The sequence below is a fragment of the Salvelinus sp. IW2-2015 genome, unplaced genomic scaffold (genome assembly GCF_002910315.2).
Source record: "Salvelinus sp. IW2-2015 unplaced genomic scaffold, ASM291031v2 Un_scaffold1568, whole genome shotgun sequence".
Classification (NCBI taxonomy): Eukaryota; Metazoa; Chordata; class Actinopteri; order Salmoniformes; family Salmonidae; genus Salvelinus; species Salvelinus sp. IW2-2015.
Window position 1 is genome coordinate 581118 of NW_019942996.1, and position 11401 is coordinate 592518.

General features: G+C 41.6%; 1 protein-coding gene across 2 annotated transcripts; it reads right to left on the minus strand.

Moving 5' to 3' along the window:
* Positions 1 to 4038: 4038 nt before the first annotated feature.
* On the minus strand, positions 4039 to 6699 carry LOC112071283 (oocyte zinc finger protein XlCOF6). 2 transcript variants are annotated; one of them, XM_024138751.2, is made up of 3 exons: positions 6419 to 6699; positions 5944 to 6124; positions 4039 to 5767 (listed from the first exon to the last, which is right to left on the minus strand). In XM_024138751.2, exons 1-3 carry the CDS (start codon positions 6587 to 6589, stop codon positions 4347 to 4349), a joined length of 1773 nt encoding a protein of 590 aa, XP_023994519.1. In that variant the 5' UTR covers positions 6590 to 6699; the 3' UTR covers positions 4039 to 4346. The 2 variants fall into 2 exon arrangements, with proteins under 2 accessions (XP_023994519.1, XP_023994520.1); XM_024138752.2 differs by having other exon boundaries at positions 4039 to 5737; positions 6419 to 6697.
* Between the last annotated feature and the right edge of the window lie 4702 nt (positions 6700 to 11401).

Below are 11401 nucleotides of genomic sequence, written 5' to 3' on the forward strand. Positions count from 1 at the left end.
ACACACCTGTCAGGTGGATGGATTATCTTGGCAAAGGAGAAATGCTCACCAACAGGGATGTAAACAAATTTGTGCACAAAATTTGAGAAATAAGCTTTTTGTGCACATGGAACATTTTTGGAATCTTTTATTTCAGCTCATGAAACATGGGACCAACACTTTACATATTGCATTTAGATTTTTGTTCAGTATAATATATTGCCAGAGATCTTATAGAATCCCATTGTACTCATAACACGCTGAGAGAGATAATACAGTGTAACTTGGAGGATAAATGAATACAGTCAATGGTTTATGCATTATTTATACAGAATACTTTTATCTATGATGCAGAAAAATGCATCCATGCTTTTGTTACTTCTAGGTTAGACTACTGCAATGCTCTACTTTCCGGCTACCCGGATAAAGCACTAAATAAACTTCAGTTAGTGCTAAATACGGCTGCTAATTCTGGACTTAGAAACCCCAAAATTTGATCATATTACCCAGTGCTAGCCTCCCTACATGGCTCCTGTTAAGGCAAGGGCTGATTTCAAGGTTTTACTGCTAACCTACAAAGCAATTACATGGGCTTGCTCCTACCTACCTTTCCGATTGTCCTTCCGTACATACCTACACGTACACTACGGTCCACAAGACGCAGGCCTCCTAATTGTCCCTAGAATTTCTAAGCTAACAGCTGGAGGCAGTGCTTCTCCTATAGAGACTCCATTTTATGGTAATGGTCTGCCTACCCAGTGAGAGACTCGGTCTCAACCTTTAAGTCTTTACTGAAGACTCATCTCTTCAGTAGGTCATATGATTGAGTTAGTCTGGCCCAGGAGTTGAGGTGAACGAAAGGCTCTGGAGCAACGAACCGCCCTTGCTTGTCTCTGCCTGGCCGGGTTCCCCTCTTCCACTGGATTCTCTGCCTCTAACCCTATTACAGGGGCTGAGTCACTGGCTTAACTGGTGCTCTTTCATGCCTTCCCTAGGAGGGTGCGTCACTATGAGGTGGGTTGAGTCACTGACGTGTATCTTTCCTGTCTGGGTTGGCGCCCCCCCCCTTGGGTTGTGCCGTGGCGAGATCTTTGTGGCTATACTCGGCCTTGTCTCAGGATGGTAAGTTGGTGGTGAAAATATCCCTCTAGTGGTGTGGGGGCTGTGCTTTGGCAAAGTGGGTGGGGTTATATCCTGCTTGTTTGGCCTGGTCCGGGGGTATCATCGGATGGGCCACAGTGTCTCCTGACCCCTCCTGTCTCAGCTCCAGTATTTATGCTGCACTAGCTTTTATGTCTTCGGTGAGATAATTGGTATCACCGAAAATTGCTGCCCTATGTTTCCGTTCATAGAAACGGTGTCACAGAGAGTCTGAGAAAGTAGTTTGTTTTTAATAATTTCCCTCTGTGCAGCTACATATAGCCGGTCCCATAGAAGGAGGACACAATAGGAAGATATGAAATTGGATCTAGTGAAATCAAACCCACTACAGCACATGGACTGCGGCAGGTAGACTAGTGGTTAGAGTGTAGGGGCGGCAGGTAGCCTAGTAGTTAGAGTGTAGGGGCGGCAGGTAGCCTAGTATTTAGAGTTTTGGGCCAGTAACTGAAAGGTCGCTGGATCAAAWCCCAGAGCTGACAAGGTAAAAATCTGTCATTCTGCCCCTGAGCAAGGCAGTTAACCTACTGTTCCCCGGGCGCTGAAGACGTGGATGTCGATTAAGGCAGCCCCCCCTCCCTTACCTCTCTGATTCAGAGAGGTTGGGTTAAATACAGAAGACAAATTTCAGTTTCCCCCTTTCCCTTTACAGGTGGGAACCTATTTCCTGTATAGTGCACCGCTTTTCAACCAGGGTCCATAGTAGAGGTCGACCGATTAATCGGAATGGCCGATTAATTAGGGCAAAGGGCCGATTTCAAGTTTTCATAACAATCGGAAATCTGTATTTTTGGCCGTTTTTTTTTTTACACCTTTATTTAACTAGGCAAGTCAGTTAAGAACAAGTTCTTATTTTCAATGACTGCCTAGGAACGGTGGGTTAACTGCCTTGTTCAGGGGCAGAATGACAGATTTTTACCTTGTCAGCTCGGGGATTCAATCTTGCAGCCTTACAGTTAACTAGTCCAACGCTCTAACCACCTGCCTCTCATTGCACTCCACAAGGAGCCTGCATGTTACGCGAATGCAGTAAGAAGCCAAGGTAAGTTGCTAGCTAGCATTAAACTTATCTTATAAAAAACAATCAATCAATCAATTATAATCACTAGTTAACTACACATGGTTGAYGATATTACTAGTTTATCTACCGTGTCCTGCGTTGCATATAATCGATGCAGTGCACATTCGCGGAAAAAGGAGTCGTTGCTCCAACGTGTACCTAACCATAAACATCAATACACAGAAGTATATATTTTTAAACCTGCATATTTAGCTAAAGGAAATCCAGGTTAGCAGGCAATATTAACCAGGTGAAATTGTGTCACTTCTCTTGCGTTCATTGCACGCAGAGTCAAGGTATATGCGATAATAATAACCATTTTTTTCTTCTCGAAATGATCGTTTCCGGATTCGACCATATTAATGACCAAAGGCTCGTATTTCTGTGTGTTATTATGTTATAATTAAGTCTATGATTTGATATTTGATAGAGCAGTCTGACTGAGCGATGGTAGGCAGCAGCATGCTCATAAACATTCATTCAAACAGCACTTTCTTGTGTTTTGCCAGCAGCTCTTCACTGTGCTTCAAGCATTGCGCTGTTTATGACTTCAAGCCTATCAACTCCCGAGATTAGGCTGGTGTAACCGATGTGAAATGGCTAGCTAGTTAGCAGGGTGCGCGCTAATAGCGTTTCAAACGTCACTCGCTCTGAGACTTGGAGTAGTTATTCCCCTTGCTCTGCATGGGTAACACTGCTTCGAGGGTGGCTGTTGTCGATGTGTTCCTCGTTCGAGCCCAGGTAGGAGCGAGGAGAGGGACGGAAGCTATACTGTTACACTGTCAATACTAAAGTGCCTAGTCATAGTCAAAGCTATATGGAATACAAATGGTATAGAGAGAAATAGTCCTATAAATACTATATGAACTACAACCTAAAATCTCTTACCTTGGAATATTGAAGTCTCATGTTAAAAGGAACCACCAGCTTTCATATGTTCTCATGTTCTGAGCAAGGAACTTAAACGTTAGCTTTTTTACATGGCACATATTGCACTTTTACTTTCTTCTCCAACACTTTGTTTTTGCATTATTTAAACCAAATTGAACACGTTTCATTATTTATTTGAGGCTAAATAGATTTTTATTTATGTATTATATTAGGTTAAAATAAGTGTTCATTCAGTATTGTTGTAATTGTCATTATTACAAATAAATACATTTTTATTTTATATTSGCCGATTAATCGGTATCGGCTTTTTTTGGTCCTCCAGTAATCGGTATCGGTATTGAAAAATCATAAAACGGTCGACCTCTAGAGACAGTAGGAGCGGTAGAGATACTCTCAATGATCGGCTATGAAAGGCCAACTGACATTTACTCCTGAGGTGCTGACTTGTTGCACCCTCGACAACTACTGTGATTATTATTATTTGACCAGGCTGGAAATGTATTTACATTTGAACATCTTGGCCATGTTCTGTTATAATCTCCACCCGGCACAGCCAGAAGAGGACTGGCCACCCCTCATAGCCTGGTTCCTCTCTAGGTTTCTTCCTAGGTTTTGGCCTTTCTAGGGAGTTTTTCCTAGCCACCGTGCTTCTACACCTGCATTGCTTGCTGTTTGGGGTTTTAGGCTGGATTTCTGTACAGCACTTTGTGACATCAGCTGATGTAAGAAGGGCTATATAAATACATTTGATCTAAAGCCTAACCAATGATGCTGGGGTAAAAATCACTAATGCTGTCATCTGATTTCTCTGTTGATTGTCAAAAAAATATATATTTAAGCAGGAAAACATTGATCTCATCTAGATATCAAAGCAAACAGACATCAGCCTGAGAAAGTTAAATTCATAACAACCTCAGTGAACAAGACACACGCCGACCGGATGACATTGGGAAATTGAGCTGAAATATTGATTGATAATGAGTACACAACAACAAATAATCAATAAGAGACTCCAACAATATGAAGGTCTCTTATTAGAATCAGCAGGATCAATACATTCACAGTGACCCACGGTGACATTGTGATAAAGAGCAAGCTACTGCACCGTCTGTCTGGTGCTAGGACACAGAATGGAGCACAGTCATAACAACAGGAACGACAAATCATTTTCCTTTGTATTTTCACTTCACATGGAGGAACATGAATGAATGAGTCCATTCAAAAATAAAAATGGTTAATTAGCTGTGGCGCTAAAGAACTACAATTTTGCAGAAGCGCTGCACTTGTGGAGCTTCAGATTCTGTCTATTAGCATAGGCCTTCCCACAGACGTCGCACACGAATGCTTTGACACCGGTGTGCACACGCTCGTGATATTTCAGATGACTTTTCTGGCTGAACCTCTTCCCACATTGATCACACTCAAATGGTTTCTCCCCTGTGTGAATGTGACCGTGAACTTTAAGAAGATGATTGCTAAAGAAACCTTTCCCACAAACGCTACAATGAAATGGTTTCTTCCCTGTGTGAGTGACCGTATGATTCTTTAGAGTATAACGACTTGAACAAACATCCCCGCAAATCTCACACTTGAAAGAAGGCTTTTCTTCACCTTCGGTGTGCGTGTTTAGTTTATGCGTCTTCAGGGTTCCGGACTGGGTGAAGCTTTTATCACAAAGGTCACAGCAATACAATTTCTGGCCTGTGTGAGTTCTCTTGTGTCTGCTGAGATTACCGGAAGAATTAAACTTCTTGCCACAAACGTCGCAAGAAAAAGGTCTCTCTTCCTTGTGTGTCCTCATATGTTTATACAGATGGTTCCTTTTGGCGAAACATCTACCACACACACTGCAGATGCAATGTTTTTCAGGCATTTCTCCAGGATGGATGACCAACATATGCTTTCTGAGAGCAGGTGCATGGCTGAAACGTTGGCTACATACAGTACAACTGTGATCCTTCTCTTTATGAGTCATCATATGGGTTTTTAAGGACACAGTGGTTAAGAACATTTTGCTGCATGTTTCACAGCTATATTTCCTCTCCCCTGAATGTGTCTCCTCATGATAAGACAACCCTTCTCTGGTCTTTAAGATCTCTGGGCAGGATGAGCAGATTAATATTTTCCGTCCATTGCACTTGTGCCACTTCAGTCTTTTTTTCCCTAGGAACTTTCTTTCACAAACTGTACATGTGACCGTTTCCTCCGTTAGGTGACCCTTCAAGTGGGACTGCAAAGTACATTTACGGTGAAACACGGCACTGCAGTCGTTACAACTGAAGGTGTTCTCTATGCGTTGTTTAACGGAATGTTCCTCAAGCTGTTTGGCCAGATCAAAACCTTTCCCACATGGAGAACAGCTGTAGGGTTCTGTATGGGACTGAATGTGTCTCGTCAGAAACCCTTTCTTCTTGAAACATTTYCCACAATGGAAACAGGTGAGGGGTCCTTGGTGTGCGGCAGAATCCCCACATTGGACATCTTCTCCATCCCTAGCTGGGCCTTGTTTATCTGGGTCTGATGCAGATGGGTCAGCATGCTGACTGGGATCAACCTCAATTAGGCATTCCTCGTCCGATGAAGGTGAGGACAGGGGGGCAAGGTCAAGGTCCTCCTCCTGATTGTCAGACTCAGAAGAAGACACCTCATCTGTAACAGAGAGGGTCATCTTGGTTGTTGCTGTGCACATGCAGAAAAAAAAACAGTAAGATAAACCATCTGATTGTAAAAAAATATATATAATAATAACACTGTCGTGATATTATTGAATTTACACAGGAAATGGAAATGTTCTGTTTGAAATGGGTACTGGGAACAACCAACAATAAAAAAAAATCTAAATAAAAGCTACTCACCCTTTACTGCTACTTTTTGTGTTGCTAGTTCCCGACTGAAGCGCCCATCTTCTCCACAGCTCTCACCTCCTTCACCAGTCTTCTCCACAGCTCTTACCTCCGTTTCGTCCACCATCATCAGCAGTGACATTTTCTCCATCAAGCCTTCACTCAACACTTCCATGAATGATGCAAAATGTATCTGAAAGATTGAGAACTGACTGAAATACGGATAACGTCACTGACCATTCAACATAAACTCACTGCCTCGTTTCTAGAATATCTGAAAAAATATCGTCACGTTTGTTAGCTCGCTAACAGTTATGTTTGATCACAGTTGAAAGGGGATCATCTTTGGTTTGATAATGTTCTATCGCTGAGAGCCCTAGACGGCATAGTTCTTCCTGATGTCGTGACAAATTACAGACGATGTAAGGAATAATAATAATAATAATAATAATACTACTGGCGGCAGTAGGGCTAATGATGGACTCACCGTGTTGGTTGTGTTCACACGCTCCATTTCTCTCTTCAGTAAACTATTCTCTTCATTCTCCAAAACAGCAGCACACTCGTCGAGGAGTCTCCCCATCTCCCTAACCGTTGTTTCAACGTATAACCCCATAATGTGGGATAACTCTGTCTGAAATATATTTTTGCTCGACATGACTGCTAGCCGGCTAGTTAGCTTCCTATTCGCTGTCAACTGTTTCCGGTCCTACTCTGTATTATTGCCCGAAAGGAAACAAGCGGCAAGAAAATGGCCTTGCCGAAATTCCCCACCCTAACCCCTTCTAATTTCCTTAATTTTGTGGCTAGTCAAATATTTTCTATGGCACACATCAGAGTCAAATACTTTCTATAGAACAAACTTCACGTCAGGATAGGCAACCGAAATTAATAATTAATGTATGTTTATTATATTAAACATAGATTCTGGCAGGGGGTAGCTTTTCGGCACAACACCTGTTAAACTAGCATCGATCGTCATGTCACCAGAGTAAGAACCTTGATATGTATTGGAAAGGTGCATGAAGTTCTCCGTGCACTTTCACTACTGTGGAGTTAATCATAATTTATATAATCCGTAGCCTAATAAACTGCATGTATTCCCCGAGTCGTAGTGAGAGGAGGAGGTTACTTCCAAATGATGGTTATTATATCGATAGTTGAGCATAAAGGCGTTTCCACCGCCATTTCTCGGGTAATTAGTTTTACAGACACAAAAAGATCCCACCATGTCTAAAGAACAAATGATCTGTAAGCATTTGTAAAATTGTACCGAAACTAACATATTACCCCATTAATTTAGAATGTTTGGTTATGTTGATTATTCAGTAAATGTAATATACATTCATACCATTCTCATTCTCCAAGTGGAAACGTTGTTTTGAGAGCTCACAAACTGGGCGACACCACTTTACTCGTCACTTCTTCATTGTCTTTGTTTGGAGAGTGTGTGTCTGGTTTCGCCATTAATGTTGTGTGAACACACGCGAATAGTAACAGTATACCTGGTTTGCGCGACAAGAATAGGTTCTGGGTAAATGTATTTATGTGACGGTTTGGGGATGTTTTAGTAGTTAGTTCACGTTTGGGTAACTCAAGGGGAGGCTGTATTTGAGCCTGTGGTTTATTGGTTAAAACAGATTTGCCCTGAGGAGAGTTTTTTCCTTTGAATGCTGACCTTTTGAAGTCAGAATTTTGTATATACATATATTTGTAAATAGCCTGTCATCTTCATCTTTGAAACATCAGCTCTGTGTAAATAAATACCAAACTCATTGGCACCGCTATCTGCCAGCCTCCTGCTGAATCTTTGTCATTATTACTGCTCGAAGGCCTATACTTCAAAAACACTCAATAATAACAGTCTCTGCATTTGAATTTTATGTTTCTATTGGTATAGCGTGATATAAGCAGAATTCAATATAATTCCAATGCAAGAACCCCAAAGTGTCCCGTAGTCACTTTATCCTGGCACCGGGTCTGGATGCTTGATTGCCATTTGACAAATAAAAAGACTCGCTTTTATCCATAATAATCTCCCCATGTAGACTAGTCTGCCAACATACTACCCACACTGTATCTACAAGCTTTTGGCTAGAGAGCGAGTGCCAAGACAAGAGTAGGTTATTTAAAACGGAAAATTTGTGACAAAACCATCGGTAGAGTAAAATGTGATGGAAACACATTGAATTTTAGATTTTAATTTGGTTCATGGAAAACTTAAGTGAAAAAGTAAATGTTGTGTGTGCCCAACGTCATCACGTCCTGATGTTATCTGCAACGCGTTCTTCGGTGGAAACACGTCATCAGTGGGAAAGCATATTTTCTTTATGCCGATTCTAGAATTAAACATGAAGAGCATATTATATAATACATAATGCGGTCCTATCAAGGGCCTTTCATTTTGTGGAATTTGAACATTAAACATACAAATTGGTCATAAGTATTTAAGGTCAGGCACCACAGGCTGAACTCACATTTTTGCATCTACCTATACATTTTGAGACTTGTTGGTATTTTGTTGGTATTTTAGTATTGTCAAAAAGTTTAAAACAAATTTAAATGTATATTTTCTTAAGTTTATCATACTACATTTATCAATATATTTAAAAATGTTAACCAGTTTAAAATGGACCTACATCAATCATTTCAAAGCTCACTACATTAAATTACACATAATTTAAAGGCCATTTCATAGAGTGCTACAAACTGGACTATATTTAGTAACTTACTTTGAATACATGGGGATTGGGTCTAAATAGGCATTTGGCGTTTGGTAGTCTAAATTCAGTTGTCTTTAACTGCCATACAGGTAGTAAGCCGAACAAAGCCGACTGTAGATGAAAGTCAGCGAGTCAAGTCAGGGGAGGTGTGTCTGCAACAGCTGAAAGTCGGACACTGTAGTGGTTTTCAAACAGTAAAGCTCAGATCAACATGGCAGTGTCAACATAGCTGCTATTGTTTTATAAAATAAAATTCTGTATAAATGTCTAAATAAACTTAATCACATTAAAACACTCACAAACTAAAAACATAAGGTGTGTTAGAGCTAGGTCTCAAATATCACTTTCATTTGTTTCTCTGTGTCTTTAGAATCACAGCAAAGGTGGTTCCTGTTTCAGTCAGGTCTTTGGCCACGTTCACATGGGTCAAACAAAAACACCCTAATAATTAGTTGACAAATAGTGGCTCCCACAATGCAAGTGATACTTGGTGAAAAGCAACCGCAGCAACTTGAAGGCAGTTTCATTAAAAAAACGGCATGACTTTTGATCACATGATTTTTCTAAAGTTCATGCAGTGGACATGTCGGACAATTTTTATACCCATAATGCAACACACTTTGARAAGCGGTGACCAACGTTGGTCAACGTTTTGACAAAAGTGATCCGTGTTTAAACATGCCCAGACTCTTCCCACACTCCAAACTAATTTTCCTCATCTTTAGAAGCATCTGCATTCGGGAATTGTTGTGTGGTTATCCTTAGATATATGTACACGACTTACCCAGAGGGAACTGTTGATATGTTGTACATGTTTTATTATAAATAACATTTTCTTTGGAAAATGCGCCAAAAATGCCTTTTACGTCTTAGTATTTTACAGATAGAAAGATTAAACAAATATTCATCCATAATCCGCTCTGGCCAAATCCGGTCCTGGAATGTCTTAAATTGAACATGATCAGTATTGATTGAACACTGGAGAACACTGGGAGACTATGGTTTTACTCACTGTATCAGTTTCCTGGTAACATGCTGAGTGATACTATCTTTTCTGATAAATCTGCGAGGAACCATTGTACGAAAGGAAGATCTGTGCACACTGGAGTTGATAAAAGATTAGAATCTTGTTTCTAGATTAAATATATAATTTGTAAAGAAAATCAACAATCATTGCATGTTCTCCTGAAGAGGCATCATCTGATGGAACAGACAACGCAGAAGGTGAGATTGTCAGAAGGCCCATTGAGGGGGAAGGAAAGTACGAAAAGGGACATTGACAATGCTTGTATTTTCCTCATATCTTATAGTCAATAATAAAAGCACCAGTGTTGGCAGTATCAGATCTGTCAGCTACTTTAGGTCTAGTAGTAAAGCTTGGTGTTGTTGGGTAATCATTACCGTGTCCCCTATATAACCTCCGTAACTCAGGATAGAGTCAACACAGAGTCTTAAATATCGATATGCCTCTCTCACAGCCCATTCCTGAGGGGGTAAGTATCGGTACAAGGTGTCTGTCTTTCACTAATGGTGTCATGGCTGACATTTAATACATGCCACTTCACATATAGATTTAGTACAATCATTGATATTATTACCTACATATTAAACGGACCAGAGTTGAATAACCAATGAATGGGGAGAGACTGTAAATGTGTAATTAGTCTTTAGTTGCCATTGCATCCAACTGCACAGAATATCTGGTTCAGTCATTTGAATGCTGTTCACCAGTAATTGATACTCATTTGAAAGTCACAAAATGCCCAAATATACAGTGCATTCAGAAAGGATTCAATATGCTATTATATCCTATGTATTCTTCAGATATACTACATATTCTATCCACATACTGTCCATAATGTCCATAATGTCTATACATGTCAGGTGGCTCCTCTCCCTGTTCGGGCGGTGCTCGGCGGTCGTCTTCGCCGGCCTACTAGCTGCCACCGATCCATTTTTCCTTGTCGTTTGTGTCTGTCTGTTTTTGTATTCACCTGTGTCTGATTAGTTCATTTCGGTGGGTTTATTAACCTCCGCTGCCTGCTAGTCTTTGTGTGGGATTATTTTGCTGTGTTAGCTCTGTTAGGGGTGCGTGTTTGCGCCACRTTTTTTTTTTCCCTCACAGTTGTTGTACCGTTGGTACTGTATTAGGAGTAGAGGTTTCTTGTCCGTGTGTTTCGTGATTTTCCCCGCCTGTTGTTGGTGGGTTGGGACTTATAATAAACGACTGTGCCAACTGGTATTCCTTGCTCTCCTGCTCCTGACTCCTGCACCTACCTCTCCTTAGGAGGCACCTAACAGAATCCCGCACCCGTATTAAATGGAATCAGCAGGAGCTGACGCGCCTTCCACTTCCATGGAGGAGCAACACCACACCACCGCTCTCCACCGTCTGGGGACCGCCATGGATCAAGTGATGGCGACGATGGAGAGATGGGAGAGGGGTAGGCCTTCCTACCCCTCCACCAGCCACACTCCAACCAGCACCACCACCTTCTCCGACGTCGTCCGGCCCCAGCTGGATTCGGCTCGCGCTCCCGAGGGAGTACGATGGGACGGCGGCCGTGTGCAAGGGTTTCCTGCTCCAACTGGAGCTTTACCTGGGAACCGTTCACCCGGCTCCTTCGGGAAGTGAGAGCGTGAACACCCTCCACCCTCAAAGCTCTGGAGTGGGCCAACGCGGGATGGACTAGACTCGGCGAGGGACCACTACCCGGGTGAACGTCTGTTCCATTTACGGCAGGAGA